At 48.1% G+C, this 23,327-nt stretch overlaps 1 protein-coding gene across 1 annotated transcript in view; it reads left to right on the top strand.

Moving 5' to 3' along the window:
• The window catches only part of LOC134911127 (opsin-5-like), a 178,198-nt gene extending 157,938 nt beyond the window's left edge, over positions 1-20,260 (top strand). Inside the window, exon 4 of the mRNA XM_063919490.1 lies at positions 19,432-20,260. Within this exon, the coding sequence (XP_063775560.1) occupies positions 19,432-19,791 (360 nt within the window). The 3' untranslated portion in view covers positions 19,792-20,260. The remainder of the gene's footprint in view (positions 1-19,431) is intronic.
• Positions 20,261-23,327: the final 3,067 nt, after the last annotated feature.

The following is a 23,327-nucleotide window of genomic DNA, read 5'->3' as shown; positions in this document are numbered from 1 at the left end:
CCCAATCAGCACATGACGCAAAGAAAAAAAGAGGCGCAATGAGGTAGCTGACTGTGTGAGTAAGATTAGCGACCCTAGTGGCCGACACAAACACCGGGCCCATTTAGGAGTGGCACTGCAGTGTCACGCAGGATGTCCCTTCCAAAAAACCCTCCCCAATCAGCACATGACGCAAAGAAAAAAAGAGGCGCAATGAGGTAGCTGACTGTGTGAGTAAGATTAGCGACCCTAGTGGCCGACACAAACACCGGGCCCATCTAGGAGTGGCACTGCAGTGTCACGCAGGATGTCCCTTCCAAAAAACCCTCCCCAATCAGCACATGACGCAAAGAAAAAAAGAGGCGCAATGAGGTAGCTGACTGTGTGAGTAAGATTAGCGACCCTAGTGGCCGACACAAACACCGGGCCCATTTAGGAGTGGCACTGCAGTGTCACGCAGGATGTCCCTTCCAAAAAACCCTCCCCAATCAGCACATGACGCAAAGAAAAAAAGAGGCGCAATGAGGTAGCTGACTGTGTGAGTAAGATTAGCGACCCTAGTGGCCGACACAAACACCGGGCCCATCTAGGAGTGGCACTGCAGTGTCACGCAGGATGTCCCTTCCAAAAAACCCTCCCCAATCAGCACATGACGCAAAGAAAAAAAGAGGCGCAATGAGGTAGCTGACTGTGTGAGTAAGATTAGCGACCCTAGTGGCCGACACAAACACCGGGCCCATCTAGGAGTGGCACTGCAGTGTCACGCAGGATGTCCCTTCCAAAAAACCCTCCCCAATCAGCACATGACGCAAAGAAAAAAAGAGGCGCAATGAGGTAGCTGACTGTGTGAGTAAGATTAGCGACCCTAGTGGCCGACACAAACACCGGGCCCATTTAGGAGTGGCACTGCAGTGTCACGCAGGATGTCCCTTCCAAAAAACCCTCCCCAATCAGCACATGACGCAAAGAAAAAAAGAGGCGCAATGAGGTAGCTGACTGTGTGAGTAAGATTAGCGACCCTAGTGGCCGACACAAACACCGGGCCCATTTAGGAGTGGCACTGCAGTGTCACGCAGGATGTCCCTTCCAAAAAACCCTCCCCAATCAGCACATGACGCAAAGAAAAAAAGAGGCGCAATGAGGTAGCTGACTGTGTGAGTAAGATTAGCGACCCTAGTGGCCGACACAAACACCGGGCCCATCTAGGAGTGGCACTGCAGTGTCACGCAGGATGTCCCTTCCAAAAAACCCTCCCCAATCAGCACATGACGCAAAGAAAAAAAGAGGCGCAATGAGGTAGCTGACTGTGTGAGTAAGATTAGCGACCCTAGTGGCCGACACAAACACCGGGCCCATTTAGGAGTGGCACTGCAGTGTCACGCAGGATGTCCCTTCCAAAAAACCCTCCCCAATCAGCACATGACGCAAAGAAAAAAAGAGGCGCAATGAGGTAGCTGACTGTGTGAGTAAGATTAGCGACCCTAGTGGCCGACACAAACACCGGGCCCATCTAGGAGTGGCACTGCAGTGTCACGCAGGATGTCCCTTCCAAAAAACCCTCCCCAAACAGCACATGACGCAAAGAAAAATAAAAGAAAAAAGAGGTGCAAGATGGAATTGTCCTTGGGCCCTCCCACCCACCCTTATGTTGTATAAACAAAACAGGACATGCACACTTTAACCAACCCATCATTTCAGTGACAGGGTCTGCCACACGACTGTGACTGATATGACGGGTTGGTTTGGACCCCCCCCAAAAAAGAAGCAATTAATCTCTCCTTGCACAAACTGGCTCTACAGAGGCAAGATGTCCACCTCATCATCACCCTCCGATATATCACCGTGTACATCCCCCTCCTCACAGATTATCAATTCGTCCCCACTGGAATCCACCATCTCAGCTCCCTGTGTACTTTGTGGAGGCAATTGCTGCTGGTCAATGTCTCCGCGGAGGAATTGATTATAATTCATTTTAATGAACATCATCTTCTCCACATTTTCTGGATGTAACCTCGTACGCCGATTGCTGACAAGGTGAGCGGCGGCACTAAACACTCTTTCGGAGTACACACTTGTGGGAGGGCAACTTAGGTAGAATAAAGCCAGTTTGTGCAATGGCCTCCAAATTGCCTCTTTTTCCTGCCAGTATAAGTATGGACTGTGTGACGTGCCTACTTGGATGCGGTCACTCATATAATCCTCCACCATTCTTTCAATGGTGAGAGAATCATATGCAGTGACAGTAGACGACATGTCCGTAATCGTTGTCAGGTCCTTCAGTCCAGACCAGATGTCAGCATCAGCAGTCGCTCCAGACTGCCCTGCATCACCGCCAGCGGGTGGGCTCGGAATTCTGAGCCTTTTCCTCGCACCCCCAGTTGCGGGAGAATGTGAAGGAGGAGATGTTGACAGGTCGCGTTCCGCTTGACTTGACAATTTTCTCACCAGCAGGTCTTTAAACCCCAGCAGACTTGTGTCTGCCGGAAAGAGAGATCCAAGGTAGGCTTTAAATCTAGGATCGAGCACGGTGGCCAAAATGTAGTGCTCTGATTTCAACAGATTGACCACCCGTGAATCCTTGTTAAGCGAATTAAGGGCTCCATCCACAAGTCCCACATGCCTAGCGGAATCGCTCCGTGTTAGCTCCTCCTTCAATGTCTCCAGCTTCTTCTGCAAAAGCCTGATGAGGGGAATGACCTGACTCAGGCTGGCAGTGTCTGAACTGACTTCACGTGTGGCAAGTTCAAAGGGCATCAGAACCTTGCACAACGTTGAAATCATTCTCCACTGCGCTTGAGACAGGTGCATTCCACCTCCTATATCGTGCTCAATTGTATAGGCTTGAATGGCCTTTTGCTGCTCCTCCAACCTCTGAAGCATATAGAGGGTTGAATTCCACCTCGTTACCACTTCTTGCTTCAGATGATGGCAGGGCAGGTTCAGTAGTTTTTGGTGGTGCTCCAGTCTTCTGTACGTGGTGCCTGTACGCCGAAAGTGTCCCGCAATTTTTCTGGCCACCGACAGCATCTCTTGCACGCCCCTGTCGTTTTTTAAATAATTCTGCACCACCAAATTCAAGGTATGTGCAAAACATGGGACGTGCTGGAATTTGCCCATATTTAATGCACACACAATATTGCTGGCGTTGTCCGATGCCACAAATCCACAGGAGAGTCCAATTGGGGTAAGCCATTCCGCGATGATCTTCCTCAGTTGCCGTAAGAGGTTTTCAGCTGTGTGCGTATTCTGGAAACCGGTGATACAAAGCGTAGCCTGCCTAGGAAAGAGTTGGCGTTTGCGAGATGCTGCTACTGGTGCCGCCGCTGCTGTTCTTGCGGCGGGAGTCCATACATCTACCCAGTGGGCTGTCACAGTCATATAGTCCTGACCCTGCCCTGCTCCACTTGTCCACATGTCCGTGGTTAAGTGGACATTGGGTACAGCTGCATTTTTTAGGACACTGGTGACTCTTTTTCTGAGGTCTGTGTAAATTTTCGGTATCGCCTGCCTAGAGAAATGGAACCTAGATGGTATTTGGTACCGGGGACACAGTACCTCCAACAAGTCTCTAGTTGGCTCTGCAGTAATGATGGATACCGGAACCACGGTTCTCACCACCCAGGATGCCAAGGCCTCAGTTATCCGCTTTGCAGTAGGATGACTGCTGTGATATTTCATCTTCCTCGCAAAGGACTGTTGGACAGTCAATTGCTTGGTGGAAGTAGTAAAAGTGGTCTTACGACTTCCCCTCTGGGATGACCATCGACTCTCAGCAGCAACAACAGCAGCGCCAGCAGCAGTAGGCGTTACACGCAAGGATGCATCGGAGGAATCCCAGGCAGGAGAGGAATCGTCAGAATTGCCAGTGACATGGCCTGCAGGACTATTGGCATTCCTGGGGAAGGAGGAAATTGACACTGAGGGAGTTGGTGGGGTGGTTTGCGTGAGCTTGGTTACAAGAGGAAGGGATTTACTGGTCAGTGGACTGCTTCCGCTGTCACCCAAAGTTTTTGAACTTGTCACTGTCTTATTATGAATGCGCTGCAGGTGACGTATAAGGGAGGATGTTCCGAGGTGGTTAACGTCCTTACCCCTACTTATTACAGCTTGACAAAGGGAACACACGGCTTGACACCTGTTGTCCGCATTTCTGTTGAAATACCTCCACACCGAAGAGCTGATTTTTTTGGTATTTTCACCTGGCATGTCAACGGCCATATTCCTCCCACCGACAACAGGTGTCTCCCCGGGTGCCTGACTTAAACAAACCACCTCACAATCAGAATCCTCCTGGTCAATTTCCTCCCCAGCGCCAGCAACACCCATATCCTCCTCATCCTGGTGTACTTCAACACTGACATCTTCAATCTGACTATCAGGAACTGGACTGCGGGTGCTCCTTCCAGCACTTGCAGGGGGCGTGCAAATGGTGGAAGGCGCATGCTCTTCACGTCCAGTGTTGGGAAGGTCAGGCATCGCAACCGACACAATTGGACTCTCCTTGTGGATTTGGGATTTCGAAGAATGCACAGTTCTTTGCTGTGCTTTTGCCAGCTTGAGTCTTTTCATTTTTCTAGCGAGAGGCTGAGTGCTTCCATCCTCATGTGAAGCTGAACCACTAGCCATGAACATAGGCCAGGGCCTCAGCCGTTCCTTGCCACTCCGTGTGGTAAATGGCATATTGGCAAGTTTACGCTTCTCCTCCGACAATTTTATTTTAGGTTTTGGAGTCCTTTTTTTACTGATATTTGGTGTTTTGGATTTGACATGCTCTGTACTATGACATTGGGCATCGGCCTTGGCAGACGACGTTGCTGGCATTTCATCGTCTCGGCCATGACTAGTGGCAGCAGCTTCAGCACGAGGTGGAAGTGGATCTTGATCTTTCCCTAATTTTGGAACCTCAACATTTTTGTTCTCCATATTTTAATAGGCACAACTAAAAGGCACCTCAGGTAAACAATGGAGATGGATGGATACTAGTATACAATTATGGACGGACTGCCGAGTGCCGACACAGAGGTAGCCACAGCCGTGAACTACCGTACTGTACTGTGTCTGCTGCTAATATAGACTGGTTGATAAAGAGATGTCGTAGTATGTATGTATGAAGAAGAAAGAAAAAAAAACCACGGTTAGGTGGTATACAATTATGGACGGACTGCCGAGTGCCGACACAGAGGTAGCCACAGCCGTGAACTACCGTACTGTACTGTGTCTGCTGCTAATATAGACTGGTTGATAAAGAGATGTCGTAGTATGTATGTATGAAGAAGAAAGAAAAAAAAACCACGGGTAGGTGGTATACAATTATGGGCGGACTGCCGAGTGCCGACACAGAGGTAGCCACAGCCGTGAACTACCGTACTGTACTGTGTCTGCTGCTAATATAGACTGGTTGATAAAGAGATGTAGTAGTATGTATGTATAAAGAAGAAAGAAAAAAAAACCACGGGTAGGTGGTATACAATTATGGACGGACTGCCGAGTGCCGACACAGAGGTAGCCACAGCCGTGAACTACCGTACTGTACTGTGTCTGCTGCTAATATAGACTGGTTGATAAAGAGATGTCGTAGTATGTATGTATAAAGAAGAAAGAAAAAAAAACCACGGTTAGGTGGTATACAATTATGGACGGACTGCCGAGTGCCGACACAGAGGTAGCCACAGCCGTGAACTACCGTACTGTACTGTGTCTGCTGCTAATATAGACTGGTTGATAAAGAGATGTCGTAGTATGTATGTATGAAGAAGAAAGAAAAAAAAACCACGGTTAGGTGGTATACAATTATGGACGGACTGCCGAGTGCCGACACAGAGGTAGCCACAGCCGTGAACTACCGTACTGTACTGTGTCTGCTGCTAATATAGACTGGTTGATAAAGAGATGTCGTAGTATGTATGTATAAAGAAGAAAGAAAAAAAAACCACGGTTAGGTGGTATACAATTATGGACGGACTGCCGAGTGCCGACACAGAGGTAGCCACAGCCGTTAACTACCGTACTGTACTGTGTCTGCTGCTAATATAGACTGGTTGATAAAGAGATGTAGTAGTATGTATGTATAAAGAAGAAAGAAAAAAAAACCACGGGTAGGTGGTATACAATTATGGATGGACTGCCGAGTGCCGACACAGAGGTAGCTACAGCCGTGAACTACCGTACTGTGTCTGCTGCGACTGGATGATAAATAATGATATAAAAAATATATATATATCACTACTGCAGCCGGACAGGTATATATATTATATAATGACGGACCTGCTGGACACTGTCTGTCAGCAGAATGAGTTTTTTATAGAATAAAAAAAAAAACACCACACAAGTGAAGTCACACGACGAGTGTTTAACTTTTTCAGGCAATCACAATATAGTATACTACTAACTATACTGGTGGTCAGTGTGGTCAGGTCACTGGTCAGTCACACTGGCAGTGGCACTCCTGCAGCAAAAGTGTGCACTGTTTAATTTTAATATAATATGTACTCCTGGCTCCTGCTATAACCTATAACTGGCACTGCAGTGCTCCCCAGTCTCCCCCACAATTATAAGCTGTGTGAGCTGAGCACAGTCAGATATATAATATATACATAGATGATGCAGCACACTGGGCTGAGCAGTGCACACAGATATGGTATGTGACTGTCTTGTACTCCTGGCTCCTGCTATAACCTATAACTGGCACTGCAGTGCTCCCCAGTCTCCCCCACAATTATAAGCTGTGTGAGCTGAGCACAGTCAGATATATAATATATACATAGATGATGCAGGCATGCAGCACACTGGGCTGAGCAGTGCACACAGATATGGTATGTGACTGAGTCACTGTGTGTACCGTTTTTTTCAGGCAGAGAACGGATATATTAAATAAAACAACTGCACTGCTGGTGGTCACTGTGGTCAGTCACTAAACTCTGCACTCTCTTCTACAGTATCAGCCTCAGGTCAATCTCTCTCTCTCTCTCCTAATCTAAATGGAGAGGACGCCAGCCACGTCCTCTCCCTATCAATCTCAATGCACGTGTGAAAATGGCGGCGACGCGCGGCTCCTTATATAGAATCCGAGTCTCGCGAGAATCCGACAGCGTCATGATGACGTTCGGGCGCGCTCGGGTTAACCGAGCAAGGCGGGAAGATCCGAGTCGCTCGGACCCGTGAAAAAAAACATGAAGTTCGTGCGGGTTCGGATTCAGAGAAACCGAACCCGCTCATCTCTAATAAAGATGAGACTCTTTTTCACTAGATTTGAAAAAAAAATCAATTATTTATACAGAGAAACTGTAACATAAGGAGGCAAGAGAGCCTGCTCCAACTCCAGATTGTGTTTCTAAACCACTAAGCAAGCAACAGGTAACTCACAGCAGAACCACAAATGTCTTTGTAGAAGGCAAAGTCAGCAGCACTCCCCTAAACTGAGGTAATCTAGCCCATTTTTCTGCCACTACTGGGAGTTGTAAGGGAAATCCAGAATCCTCTTGAGGGTCAACATTAGGAAACATTTGGAGCAGGTTGGCTAGATGGATCTACAGTATCTTGAATACCAATACCTAACCTATGTTAGGACCAGTAGTGGTAAAAGTGAGAGTGAACGGTCTGACAAACGTATATACAGTATCTTTAGGCTTATGCCAATTTCACTTTCCAAAGTATTAAGCATTTCATAGTTCACTGCCCCTTTCAGATATGGAAATACGCTAATGATAAAGTGACACAGCTTGCTGTGTATCTGCGATCAGATACTGTTGTTGCCGCCTACAGGGGGGGAGAGTAAAATCGCTGTGCAAGTGTGTGTTCCTATGTGCTGCAAAACTGGACAAAAATCAGTGTATGCAGTCTCTGCGCAGCCCAGGACTTACTCCTCCAGTGCGATTGAATCCTGCTGATCGGGACCGGAGCTGACGTCAGACACACTCCCTGAAAACACTTGGACACGCCTGCGTTTTTCCGGACACTCCCTGAAAACGGTCAGTTGCCAACCACAAATGGCCTCTTCCTGTCAATCAACTTGCGAACGCCCATGCAATGGATTTTTCACACCATCCCATCGCTGACCAGCGATGCCCGTTGTAGCTGTCCGGCGCACGTGCGCATTGTGGTGCATATGCATGTGCAGTTCAGATCTGATCGCCCGCTGTGTGAATACGCACAGCAGCAATCAGATCTGAATTAGGCCCTATGTGTTGCAGTGAAACAACATTTGTCCTCTCTGCTCTCAGTCCCATGTGGTGTAATGAGTTTCCACTTGCAGCCCCTGTACGCCAATGACTGGCTCCATGTGACTGCGGTCACTAGGAGACCGGGCAGCCAATCAGCATGGGTCTCTGTAGAAGCTCCACACTGATGGGCTCTGTGCGGCTGGGCTGTCACTCAAAACTTCTGCCATAGGCTGCATTGGTGAGAATTCTCAGTTGCAACCAATAGTGGGAAACGTTACATTATGTGGTTAACCGAAAGGTTAATAGAGGTTAACCACAGGTAACAGTGGGCCTTTAATGTCCTGAATGCTGGTACTTGTGGTTCTCCAAGAACCAGCATGTGGTAGAGGCTTTCTGGGACCTGTAGTCCTACTGTAAAAGACAATATTATTTCCAGCTTTGACACTTGAAAGCTATCAACTTGAAAACCACTGCCCGGGGGAGCACAGGAGAGTTTGTGCTTCAGCCCTGGGCTTGGGTGCCCTGAAGGGGGGGTAACCCTATATTGGATGGGTCCCCACTCCCTCAGGAATTCCCGATTAGGGCTGACTAGCTGAGGGGGAGATGCTATGGCCGCAGGTACCAATATAAGCTGTAAATGCTGATTTACTTACAGGACTAAAAGCAATACCTTATTACACTTAATTTCAAGCCGCTGCGGCCGCTGTATGTAATCCTAAACCTACGTACCTTTTACTCAGTTAGCATACAAAGGCCCGTACCGTGTACGCACTTTGCGTACACACGCCGCGACAGACGTACAAAGTACACGCAGTTCATACACTCACACATCGACACACTGAGAGCACAATGCAGCTGCATGTGTGGCTGAAATACACTTTAAACCTTAGCAGGAAGTAGACATGACACTAATTGAATTTAAGATGTTGGGATCCGACCCACCAACATATAATTGCTGAAAGGGGGTTACAACAGATATACAATCACAATAACAGAAAAGAGGCTACAATCAATGGTACATACGTTTGGTTTCGCCAGCGCCACACGGACCGGTGCTCAGTCAATCTAGCAAGATGACCTTCAGAGAGAGATGAATGACGGCTAGGCAGCTTGGCTTTTATACAGTTGGTAGAAACTGTAACCTCTTCATCTATAGGACAAAGGGCTGGTCATTTACAGTACAGGAGGGGTCATAGGTTGGTTTGAATAGGTGGGCGATGTCTGGTCCAGGTGTGCTTGCAGTTGGTCTCCACTGGGTTCCCGCCGAATATCAGAGTACAGTAAACACAGTATAAATAAGAATTTACTTACCGATAATTCTATTTCTCGGAGTCCGTAGTGGATGCTGGGGTTCCTGAAAGGACCATGGGGAATAGCGGCTCCGCAGGAGACAGGGCACAAAAGTAAAGCTTTCCGATCAGGTGGTGTGCACTGGCTCCTCCCCCTATGACCCTCCTCCAAGCCAGTTAGGTACTGTGCCCGGACGAGCGTACACAATAAGGGAGGAATTTTGAATCCCGGGTAAGACTCATACCAGCCACACCAATCACACCGTACAACTTGTGATCTAAACCCAGTTAACAGTATGATAACAGCGGAGCCTCTGAAAAGATGGCTCACAACAATAATAACCCGATTTTTGTAACTATGTACAAGTATTGCAGATAATCCGCACTTGGGATGGGCGCCCAGCATCCACTACGGACTCCGAGAAATAGAATTATCGGTAAGTAAATTCTTATTTTCTCTATCGTCCTAGTGGATGCTGGGGTTCCTGAAAGGACCATGGGGATTATACCAAAGCTCCCAAACGGGCGGGAGAGTGCGGATGACTCTGCAGCACCGAATGAGAGAACTCCAGGTCCTCCTTAGCCAGGGTATCAAATTTGTAGGATTTTACAAACGTGTTTGCCCCTGACTAAATAACCGCTCGGCAAAGTTGTAAAGCCGAGACCCCTCGGGCAGCCGCCCAAGATGAGCCCACCTTCCTTGTGGAATGGGCATTTACATATTTTGGCTGTGGCAGGCCTGCCACAGAATGTGCAAGCTGAATTGTATTACACATCCAACTAGCAATAGTCTGCTTAAAAGCAAGAGCACCCAGTTTGTTGGGTGCATACAGGATAACAGCAAGTCAGTTTTCCTGACTCCAGCCGTCCTGGAACCTATATTTTCAGGGCCCTGACAACATCTAGCAACTTGGAGTCCTCCAAGTCCCTAGTAGGTGCAAGGCACCACAATAAGCTGGTTCAGGTGAAACACTGACACCACCTTAGGGAGAGAACTGGGGACGAGTCCGCAGCTCTGCCCTGTCCGAATGGACAAACAAATATGGGCTTTTTTGAGAAAAAAAAAAAAACCCACCAATTTGACACTCGCCTGGTCCAGGCCAGGGCCAAGAACATGGTCACTTTTCATGTGAGATGCTTCAAATCCACAGATTTGACTGGTTTTAAACCAATGTGATTTGAAGAATCCCAGAACTACGTTGAGATCCCACAGTGCCACTGGAGGCACAAAAGAGGGTTGTATATGCAATACTCCCTTGACAAAGTTCTGGACTTCAGGAACTGAAGCCAATTCTTTCTGGAAGAAAATTGACAGGGCCGAAATTTGAACCTTAATGGACCCCAATTTGAGGCCCATAGACACTCCTGTTTGCAGGAAATGCAGGAATCGACCGAGTTGAAATTTCTTTGTGGGGCCTTCCTGGCCTCACACCACGCAACATATTTTCGCCACATGTGGTGATAATGTTGTGCGGTCACCTCCTTTCTGGCTTTGACCAGGGTAGGAATGACCTCTTCCGGAATGCCTTTTTCCCTTAGGATCCGGCGTTCCACCGCCATGCCAACAAACGCAGCTGCGGTAAGTCTTGGAACAGACATGGTACTTGCTGAAGCAAGTCCCTTCTTAGCGGCAGAGGCCATAAGACCTCTGTAAACATCTCTTGAAGTTCCGGGTACCAAGTCCTTCTTGGCCAATCCGGAGCCATGAGTATAGTTCTTACTCCTCTACGTCTTATAATTCTCAGCACCTTAGGTATGAGAAGCAGAGGAGGGAACACATACACCGACTGGTACACCCACGGTGTTACCAGAACGTCCACAGCTATTGCCTGAGGGTCTCTTGACCTGGCGCAATACCTGTCCCGTTTTTTGTTCAGACGGGACGCCATCATGTCCACCTTTGGTATTTCCCAACGGTTTACAATCATGTGGAAAAAACTTCCCGATGAAGTTTCCACTCTCCCGGGTGGAGGTCGTGCCTGCTGAGGAAGTCTGCTTCCCAGTTTCCATTCCCGGGATGAAACACTGCTGACAGTGCTATCACATGATTTTCCGCCCAGCGAAAAGACCTTGCAGTTTTTGCCATTGCCCTCCTGCTTCTTGTGTCGCCCTGTCTGTTTACGTGGGCGACTGCCGTGATGTTTTTCCCACTGGATCAATACCGGCTGACCTTGAAGCAGAGGTCTTGCTAAGCTTAGAGCATTATAAATTTACCCTTAGCTCCAGTATATTTATGTGGAGAAAAGTCTCCAGACTTGATCACACTCCCTGGAAATTTTTTCCTTGTGTGACTGCTCCCCAGCCTCTCGGGCTGGGCTCCGTGGTCACCAGCATCCAATCCTGAATGCCGAATCTGCGGCCCTCTAGAAGATGAGCACTCTATAACCACCACAGGAGAGACACCCTTGTCCTTGGATATAGGGTTATCCGCTGATGCATCTGAAGATGCGATCCGGACCATTTGTCCAGCAGATCCCACTGAAAAGTTCTTGCGTGAAATCTGCCGAATGGAATTGCTTCGTAGGAAGCCACCATTTTCTACCAGGACCCTTGTGCAATGATGCACTGTTTTTAGGAGGTTCCTGACTAGCTCGGATAACTCCCTGGCTTTCTCTTTCGGGAGAAACACCTTTTTCTGGACTGTGTCCAGAATCATCCCTAGGCCCAGCAGACGTGTCGTCGGGATCAGCTGCGATTTTGGAATATTTAGAATCCACCCGTGCTGTTGTAGCAGTATCCGAGATAGTGCTACTCCTACCTCCAACTGTTCCCTGGACTATGCCCTTATCAGGAGATCGTCCAAGTAAGGGATAATTAAGACGCCTTTTCTTCGAAGAAGAATCATCATTTCGGCCATTACCTTAGTAAAGACCCGGGGTGCCGTGGACAATCCAAACGGCAGCGTCTGAAACTGATAGTGACAGTTCTGCACCACGAACCTGAGGTACCCTTAGTGAGAAGGGCAAATTTGGGACATAGAGGTAAGCATCCCTGATGTCCCGGGACACTATATAGTCCCCTTCTTCCTGTTCGTTATCACTGCTCTGAGTGACTCCATCTTGATTTGAACCTTTGTAAGTGTTCAAAAATTTTTTAGATTTAGAATAAGTCTCACCTAGCCTTCTGGCTTCAGTACCACAATATAGTGTGGAATAATACCCCTTTTCTTGTAGTAGGAGGGGTAATTTAATTATCACCTGCTGGGAATACAGCTTGTGAATTTTTTCCCATACTGCCTCCCTGTCGGAGGGAGACCTTGGTAAAGCAGACTTCAGGAGCCTGCGAAGGGGAAACGTCTCGACATTCCAATCTGTACCCCTGGGATACTACTTGTAGGATCCAGGGGTCCTGTACGGTCTCAGCGCCATGCTGAGAACTTGTCAGAAGCGGTGGAACGCTTCTGTTCCTGGGAATGGGCTGCCTGCTGCAGTCTTCTTCCCTTTCCTCTATCCCTGGGCAGATATGATCTTATAGGGACGAAAGGACTGAGGCTGAAAAGACGGTGTCTTTTTCTGCAGAGATGTGACTTAGGGTAAAAACGGTGGATTTTCCAGCAGTTGCCGTGGCCACCAGGTCCGATGGACCGACCCCAAATAACTCCTCTTCCTTTATACGGCAATACACCCTTGTGCCGTTTGGAATCTGCATCACCTGACCCCTGTCGTGTCCATAACATCTTCTGGCAGTTATGGACATCGCATTTACTCTTGATGCCAGAGTGCAAATATCCCTCTGTGCATCTCGCATATATAGAAATGCATCCTTTAAATGCTCTATAGTCAATAAAATACTGTCCCTGTCAAGGGTATCAATATTTTTAGTCAGGGAATCCGACCAAGCCACCCCAGCTCTGCACATCCAGGCTGAGGCGATCGCTGGTCGCAGTATAACACCAGTATGTGTGTATATACTTTTTATGATATTTTCCAGCCTCCTGTCAGCTGGTCCTTGAGGACGGCCCTATCTATAGACGGTACCGCCACTTGTTTTGATAAGCGTGTGAGCGCCTTATCCACCCTAAGGGGTGTTTCCCAACGCGCCCTAACTTCTGGCGGGAAAGGGTATACCGCCCATAATTTTCTATCGGGGGGAACCCACGCATCATCACACACTTTATTTAATTTATCTGATTCAGGAAAAACTATGGTAGTTTTTTCACATCCCACATAATACCCTCTTTTGTGGTACTTGTAGTATCAGAAATATGTAACACCTCCTTCATTGCCTTTAACGTGTGGCCCTAATAAGGAATACGTTTGTTTATTCACCGTCGACACTGGATTCAGTGTCCCTGTCTGTGTCTGTGTCGACCGACTAAAGTAAACGGGCGTTTTAAAAACCCCTGACGGTGTTTTTGAGACGTCTGGACCGGTACCAATTGTTTGTCGGCCGTCTCATGTCGTCAACCGACCTTGCAGCGTGTTGACATTATCACGTAATTCCCTAAATAAGCCATCCATTCCGGTGTCGACTCCCTAGAGAGTGACATCACCATTACAGGCAATTGCTCCGCCTCCTCACCAACATCGTCCTCCTACATGTCGACACACACGTACCGACACACAGCACACACACAGGGAATGCTCTGATAGAGGACAGGACCCACTAGCCCTTTGGAGAGACAGAGGGAGAGTTTGCCAGCACACACCAAAAACGCTATAATTATATAGGGACAACCTTATATAAGTGTTTTCCCTTATAGCATCTTTTTTATATATTTCTAACGCCAAATTAGTGCCCCCCCTCTCTGTTTTAACCCTGTTTCTGTAGTGCAGTGCAGGGGAGAGCCTGGGAGCCTTCCCTCCAGCCTTTCTGTGAGGGAAAATGGCGCTGTGTGCTGAGGAGATAGGCCCCGCCCCTTTTTCGGCGGCCTCGTCTCCCGCTCTTAACGGATTCTGGCAGGGGTTAAATATCTCCATATAGCCTCCGGAGGCTATATGTGAGGTATTTTTAGCCAAAATAGGTTTTCATTTGCCTCCCAGGGCGCCCCCCTCCCAGCGCCCTGCACCCTCAGTGACTGCCGTGTGAAGTGTGCTGAGAGGAAAATGGCGCACAGCTGCAGTGCTGTGCGCTACCTTTAGAAGACTGAGGAGTCTTCTGCCGCCGATTCTGGACCTCTTCTTATTTCAGCATCTGCAAGGGGGCCGGCGGCAAGGCTCCGGTGACCATCCAGGCTGTACCTGTGATCGTCCCTCTGGAGCTGATGTCCAGTAGCCAAGAAGCCAATCCATCCTGCACGCAGGTGAGTTCACTTCTTCTCCCCTAAGTCCCTCGTTGCAGTGATCCTGTTGCCAGCAGGACTCACTGTAAAATAAAAAACCTAAGCTAAACTTTTCTAAGCAGCTCTTTAGGAGAGCCACCTAGATTGCACCCTTCTCGGCCGGGCACAAAAATCTAACTGGCTTGGAGGAGGGTCATAGGGGGAGGAGCCAGTGCACACCACCTGATCGGAAAGCTTTACTTTTGTGCCCTGTCTCCTGCGGAGCCGCTATTCCCCATGGTCCTTTCAGGAACCCCAGCATCCACTAGGACGATAGAGAAATATTAATATCCTGTTCCTGTGCATAATTATGCGTGGAGCGTGCTACCTTCTGCAAACTGCTACCGGAATGTTGCCCTTAAAATACCCTACAGTTGGATACCAAACACCACCTCATAACCTAATGCTGTCCCCTCATATCCTGTAAAGGTGAATCCCTTATTTGTTGTAGTACCTTTTAAACAAGTATAACTTGCTGGTGTGGTGCATGTGGGCTATGTGTACATTGTGCACTATGTGGATTAAATATGAAATATTTCAATGTGGCTTTTCCATGCGAGTACAAAAGCTACCGTAATTACTCATACCGCACGCTAATACGCAGGACCGCGTGAGCGGTCATATGCAACTTGCGAACATGCGCACGCATGGCAGAACAAGTACGCGCACGGAGGCCATCTGTGTGGAGTTTGTACGTGATGTGTGTACTGTAATATTTTCCGACCTCGACAAGCATGCCTCCCAACTGTGCCAATTTTCGCGGGACAGCCCCATTTTCTGGGACTGTCTCGATGTTCCACCCGCGGACCGCAGTGTCCCGCAGTGAGGGGGGGGGGGGGGTAGTTGATAAGCTCCTGCACTCGCTGCCCTGCTTTGCATGTGCGCAGCGTCTATTCAGGCAGGAGGAGAGGGGACATGCCAGCAGCTCATAGAGCCACGGGCGTAGCCAGAACTTTGTGGGCCCGAAAGCAACATTTTGAAGGGGCCCCTGTCCCAATACTTCTAAAGAGATACCTCTTTGCAGCAGTTGTTAATTGTATACCCCATAATGGTGCCCTAGTTTATTTTCTGAACCCTAGTAGTGCATACCCTCCAACTGTACCTTTTTGGCCGGTACAGTACAATTTTTTTATGGTCTGTACCGGCCAAAAAGGGCTTTGTACCGATTTTTTACTAACTAAATCTCCATTGAAAGTATAGGAAAGGGGGCGTGGTCACACACCCTTTACCCGTGACCACGCCCTTTTCCCTAATTTGTACCGGTTTTCGAGTATAAAACGTTGGAGGGTATGGTAGTGCCCTAGTTCACTTCATTTCAACAGTGCACATTATGCCATAGTATAGTGACTCCAACACATACTTTGCCACATTATAGTGCCCCCTGTTCATATTATACCATATTACAATAAGCAGGTCCAAAGGCATACCTAGATATATTGCAGGCCCCAAAGAAAAAAGTTTGCAAGGGTCCCTATGTATCACCCAATGGTATATAACACATGTAACTGTGACAGGGAAGCTGGCCCCTCTCACCTCTGGGCCCCATAGCAGCTGCACTCCCTGCACCTATGGTAGCTACGCCCTTGCACAGAGCGCTGGTCATGCACCCTCAGTGACGAAAACGGGGCGTGGCTCATGATTGCGGGCCCTCCCACAAAGCCACCCCCCCCTTTCCATAGGCTACGCCCAGGTGTCCCTCCTTATGGTAGATAAAAGTTGGGAGGTATGATATAGGTGTGTCCCCGGCCTGTGGCATTACCTAAATGGAGCCAGGTGCTTGTTAAAATACAGGGGGAAGTCAGTCATTTTTTGCCCTGTATTTCTTCATCCAGGAGGGTTCTCTTGATTTTAACTCTTTCTAAGCTTTTACTGACAAAGCATGCACGCATCAGACTGATTTCTTCATGCTTCTGTCAGACGTTGTAATGAAACTCAAATCACAATGTGCGAGTTTTCATAGGAGAAAAACCTGCACACACTCCCACAATGTAATATATAATATACACCTTAAAACCTCACAGGCTATTACATTGACTGAGTTTTGGGACAAACTCACACCTTTTAATATGTGGGGGAAAAAACGGTATCCGGTTGATAGACAGTGTCTCGTTAGACAGTCAATAGATAGACACCATATGTTAGACTAGGGGTGGGCAACATGCGGCCCGCGGGCCGGATGCGGCCCGCGAACCGACCCTGCCTGGCCCGCTGTCCCCCACCGTGCGCAATGACAAGCGGCCCCGACTGGCTGAGCCGCTTCTCATTGCGCTACAGCAGCTCCGAGATACGCGGCGCCGCTGAGGAAATCCCGGTCACGTCACAGGGATTTCCTTTCCGACGTCTCAGGCGCTGGGCGGTGCGGGGGGCGGATCCACATCAAGAAGAGTGTGGATCTGTACAGTGGACAGCGGATCTCTCATGCGGGCAGCGTGCAGCGGGAGCTGAGCTTTCCAGCGGGCAGCGGATCATCTGGGCAGCGGGAGCTGATCTGTCCTTAAAAAAACAACAACTCAAAGGTTGGTAAATTCATAGCTGGCGCTGCCTGTTGAGGGGGGCTGGGGTCCCGAGTAGGGGGAGTAAACAGCAACCTGTGTCCAGGGAGGGAGGGAGTCTGTTGTTTAAAAGCTGCTATATGGGTCCAGGGGAGGGGGCTGGGCGGCATAGAGACTGCCATATAAGTTCAGGGGAGGGGGGGGGGGGTAGAGAATGCCCGATCCCACCCACTCTGCCGCCAGAGCCCAGACACCACCCCCTCAGGTTACACTGAGAGTCCCAACAACAGGCGCGCAGTTTACAGTGCAGCCTGACCAGTGACCACCCCCTACCCCTGATGGAGTGTGAGCCGCGGGCAATACTGCCCGATCCCCCTGCTGCCGCCGGAGTTAATGGTGAGCCGCGGGCTGTAATGCCCGACCCCCCTTCCCATCTCCATGTCGCTGCTGCAATTTAAAGCCGTCCTCCTGATCTTGAGCATGTGACCCACAGGCTGTAACGCCCGATCCCCCCGCAGCCGCAGGAGTTTACTGTGAGGTTGAGCCGTTATGTCCGAGCCCACTCCCCCTCTCACTGCCAGCGCAGCATCTTAAAATCCAACCCACCCCAAAAGCTTATAGAGACCTGTGGGCTGTAATGCCCCACACCCGCCCCCACTCCTCCCTGCCACAACTTAAAGCCCACCCCCACCAAAGCTGACAGAGAGCCATGTCTGTAACGCCCGATTACCCCCCTCCTCTCAAAGTTGTGTGTAAAAGGGGGCTCTGTCTGCCGTAATATGTAAAAGGAGGGACTCTGCCTGCCGTAATGTGTAAAAGGGGGCTCTGTCTGCCGTAATGTGTAAAAGGGGTCTCTACCTGCCGTAATGTGTAAAAGGGACCTCTACCTACTGTGCAGAGTAATTTGAATAATAGAGGCTGTTGTGCAGCCTAATATGAATCTGTATTGTTTTGTGGCCACGCCCCTTCCCCATGAAGCCACACCCCTATATTTTTGGCACATGCCTATGGCGGCCCTCGAACACTCATTGGAAAGTGTTAAGTCGCCCTTCAGCTGAAATAATTGCCCACCCCTGTGTTAGACAGACATTAGGTCAACAGGGTCAAAAGGTCGACATAAAAAAGATTGACATGTTTTTTTTATCTTACATGTTTTTGGACTATTTCATACCTTCTCTATCCATGTCGGCATAGTGTTGGTTGTAAACCTTGTGGCCAGCGCAGTGAGCCACCGTGCCCGAATCGTGGCGAGCGATGCGTGACCCGCGAGGGTATGCCTTTCTACAATTGGGTGTCCCAGATGACAAAACTATCCACACATACCACAAAGATGCAAAAAACATGGGGGGTAATTCTGAGTTAATCGCAGCAGCAAATTTGTTAGCAGTTGGGCAAAACCATGTGCACTGCAGTTGGGGCAGATGTAACATGTGCAGAGAGAGTTAGATTTGGGTGAGGCGTGTTCAAACTGAAATCTAAATTGCAGTGTAAAAATAAAGCAGCCAGTATTTACTCTGCACAGAAACAATATAGCCCACCCATATCTAACTCTCTCTGCACATGTTACATCTGCCTCCCCTGCAGTGCACATGGTTTTGCCCATTAGCTAACAAACTTGCTGTCGCAATCAACTCTGGATTAGGCCCATGGTCTCTACCTTTTTTGTGTCGACCACTTTCATTTCGACCTTTTGTACTGTCTACCGTTTAATGTCGACCTTTTGACCCTGTCGACCTAATGCTGTCTAACATATGGTGTCTATCTATTGACTGTCTAACTAGACACTGTCTATCTATCAACCCACACCCGAAAAAAACTGGTAGCCTTCTAATGTCCCCGTTGCGGTCAGGGAGAGGCACTGGCCGTATTCAGGAAATAGGCCACATAGAACCAAAAAAATAAAAACAGTTTCTAGTTCTGTAGGGGTAACAAAACAATAATTTGCACCCATGACAGAAAAAATGCAGCCGTCATTTGCAGTACAGTCTAACATATCATTGTATTACTGGTTACACTGTGGGGTCTATTTACTAAGCCTTGGATGGAGATAAAGTACCAGCCAATCAGCTCCTAACTGCCTTGTCACAGGCTGTGTTTGAAAAATGACAGTTAAGAGCTGATTGGCTGGTACTTTATCTCCAGCGACTGTATCTCCATACAAGGCTTAGTAAATAGACCCCACAGTTTCCAATGTTGTCTGATTTCTTTATACAGATCACCGGTGTAAAATGTGTTTCTCTTTTGTCCTGTAGATGGCAATTCTCGTGAGCATCGGATTCCTGGTTTTCTGGACCCCTTATGCCTTCGTCAGCTTCTGGTCTGTATTCCATTCCAGTGCACACATCCCACCGACTGTCTCGCTGCTCCCCTGCCTCTTTGCCAAGTCCTCCACCGCCTTCAACCCCATCATCTACTACACCTTCAGCAAAATGTTCCGGCAGAAGGTTAAACAGCTAAAGTGCTGCTGTGGGTGGAGGATCCATTTATCGCAGTCTAAAAGCACTGTAGAGATTCCGGAAGTGTCCGTTATATGGGCGGCAAGAGACAACATACAGATTTCTTCTGCTCTTAGAACCAATAAAGGACAGTCCAGCACGACTATGATACAATGAGCTCTGCTTACTCCAATGAGGCCTTTAAATGGACCGGTCACCTACACAGACACAGAGTGGAGGCGGCCATTTTGTTGGTTGAACCAATCCGAATGACAATAGGGCCTGCTGGGTCACTAGTACCTCACTGATGTCTCTTGTTTCTAGCCACATCTGTCAGTTCACGTTGTGCCTCAGTAGTGAGCTCATAGGCTAGCTTGTGGAACCACACAGATGGCAGTTTACAGGGTACGTTGTTCTACCCACAGATGGCAGCCTCCACCCATGTGTGATAACTCACCTACTGATACCCCAGGCTTCACTTCTACTCCATCACCACACGGACCCTCGTCACTTTGGCTACCAACAGGAGTGAATACACAGTCACCGCACTACAGTGATTTCAAGGCGTATTGCAGGAGCTCTTTCTGCAACTAACTATTGCAGAGCAGCTTGTGACTTAGGGGTCTATGGGGCAGATGTATTAACCTGGAGAAGGCATAAGGAAGTGATAAACCAGTGATATGTGCAAGGTGATAAAGGCACCAGCCAATCACCTCCAATATGTAAATTAACAGTTAGGATCTGATTGGCTGCTGCCTTTATCACCTTGCACATATCACTGGTTTATCACTTCCTTATGCCTTCTCCAGGTTAATACATCTGCCCCTATGTTCTAAGCCTTGTAGAGAGATAAAGTGGAGAGAGATAAAGTACCAGCCAATTAGCTCCTGCCATGTTCCAGGCTGGGTTTGAAAAATGGCAGTTAGGAGCTGGTTGGTTGGTACTTTATCTCCGTCCACTTTATCTCTCTCCGAGCCTTAGTACATAGACCACTGAGGGAGGGAGGGAAATGCATGGTGGGGACCAATAGCATAATTGGGAACCTGTTTTCTGCCTCCTCAGGGAGAGCATTACCTCAGATAAGATTCTTACCTCCTATGGTGGGGGATATGTCCCTTGCTCTCACTAGGACCGAGGCAGAGTTGACTGCAAATCGCTGTTGGGGACCCATCTTGCGTGATTTTGCCCTGCACACGCTCCGCACGTGAGCCATCCCAACTGGTTTGTAAGCACAACAAAAAAAGCAAGCAACTGGGCAAAACCATGCTCCACTGCATGGGTGGCAGATGTAACATGTGCAGAGAGACGTAGATGTGGGTGGGCTGTGTTCAAACTGAAATCTAGATTGCAGTGTAAAAATAAAGATAACATTTGTGGGCTACTTGCAAAAGCAGCCAGTATTTACCCTGCACAGAAAAAGTATAAATGTATTTGATCCCCTTGCATGGCAATATCCAGACACAAAGTTATGTTGTTGTTTTTTTGCTGTACTTCCAAACACGAGCTGGCAGCAGATACATGCCCGGAAAACGTCTATGACAGACCTGTGTTTTCCCAACCGCTCCCGTTAACACCTCCAAACAGTCACAACCTGTCCATCAGTTTTCAATGAAAACCTCATTGTGAACAGGATTGCAGTAGCACCTTGACACATGCGCAGTGCGATCGCAGCACATGTGCAGTCGGCTGATAATTACTCCGTTGCGTGAACATCTGCCATAGCGTACAAACATGAATTCAGAGCTTCGTACACATTCTGGAATGGGACTTGATGCAATTCTTCTACTTTTTTTTTTTTTTGAGAATGTTTGTTTAAACAAATGTTTAAAAGTTGGAAAAAAAACCCGTACGGCACCAGTATTTATGGAAATGGACACTGTATATTATATGTAGCAAAAATACTTTATTATAAACGTTTATTTCAGAGAACTTTGGACACACTATTATGGAATAAAGTATGCCAGATCAAATATTTAAAATACTGGTTTTCATCTCTGTGGAAAAAGTGTGATGATATTATGCACACCAACAATTACAATGAACCTAAAGCAATGTCCGGCCTGTACCTATAGCAGAACCTATTGTATGTAATATAGATATATGCACGTAGTAGCCTCCAGGCACAAGGACGCCAGTACCCAGTTTAAAATTAAATTCTGCTGACCTCTTTTCTCACAGCGCAATCATTTTTCCTTTTCTTTTCTCCTGTGAAATAGTGCTAGTGCGCTATTGGTCCGCTGCCTCCCCCCCTCCCCGTATCAGGGCCCCAGAAAAAAACTGATGGGCACCTAGTCCCTGTAGGGCCCCTAGGCTTCATCCTAGTCAGCCTTATGGATAATACAGCCCTGCCCCCAGTACCTGTAGGAATATGGCGAGTATTGTGAGTATGGAGGATTTCTGAATGACTAACTTCCTACATCATAGGGGTAGATTTACTAAAGTTTCTAAAAATGAATGATGTACAGCACACACCGCCATTGTACTCTGGAGCACTGGAAATGCATCATCTGGAGTGACGAATCACAATCACTTCATCATATCTCCATGTGATAGACGGGTCCGGCTTTGGCAGATGCCTGAAGAACACTCCTTGCCTGAATTATCTTCTATTTTTCAGGGTACCTTTTGTTTTTTTTTAGGGCTTTTTTAAAGTTTCTAGAGGGCCATGCAAGAAATATACACAATAACAGTCACTGGGAGAGGACAACACTAAGTGGGTCTATACAGCAGGTAAGGGCGAGTGTACACTGTCAGACTGGCCAAACAGACCTGGAGAGAAAAGACAAGGAGCACTGGTGGTAAAGATTGTGCTAAGCAAAGTGTGAGAAGAAAGAGTGTGAAAGGTTATTTACGTTGCTGAATGGACACTGCCAACTATCAAGTTTGGTGGAGGGGGAATACAGTAATAATGTCTGGGCTTTATATTGTTTGGCCTGGGCCTCTTGGTTCTAAGAGGTTAAAGGCAGGGATGGACTGGAGTTTTGCAAGGGCCCTGGCATAGTAGCGGCCACAAAGGGGGCAAGGCCTTGTAGCACACCGTTGTGTTTCTGTATGTCGTGCTGCCGAGCTGAGCACCGGGAGGTTAGGATGGTCAGCCAGCCCTTGTCTTCAGGTGCCAGGCAGCCAAGCAGAGTGCTAGGAGGCTGTGCTGCTTGGCCAGACCGTCTCTCTGTTTGGCCGGACCGGCCTGTCATGCCATCGGCCCTTCTGGGATTTGCAGGAAGTACCAGATGGAGAGTCTGGACCTGGTTAAAGGGAAGGGCAGTATTAATGCTATAGCGTACAATTACATTTTAAAGCAGTGAATTGTTTGCTAGCAACACTTTGGGGAAGGCCCTTTCTTGTTTTTGCATGAAATTGCATCTATGAACAAGACGAGGTTCATCCAAAAATGTCCTGGCGAGTATTGTATGGAAGAACTTACCCAGCACAGGGCCTGGACCTCAACCCCATAGAACACCTTTGTAATGAATTGGAACATTAACGGTGAGCCAGGCGCGGTCACCCAACTAACACTTTCGTGACTGAATGCACGCTAATCCCCACAGCCCTGTTCTAACATCTACTGGAATACTTTACTGGAAGAGGTAACAGCCAACACCATCATAATAATGCCCATGGTTTTGGAATGAGTTGTTCAGCAAGTATATATGGGTGTGATGCTCAGGTTCAACTTGATTATAAGAGTTAGCCCCCCAGCAAATGCAGTTACT

The sequence above is a fragment of the Pseudophryne corroboree genome, chromosome 4 (genome assembly GCF_028390025.1).
Source record: "Pseudophryne corroboree isolate aPseCor3 chromosome 4, aPseCor3.hap2, whole genome shotgun sequence".
Lineage (NCBI taxonomy): Eukaryota > Metazoa > Chordata > Amphibia > Anura > Myobatrachidae > Pseudophryne > Pseudophryne corroboree.
The sequence above is the reverse complement of the archived record's forward strand: the minus strand, read 5'-3'. Positions and strand labels throughout refer to the sequence as shown.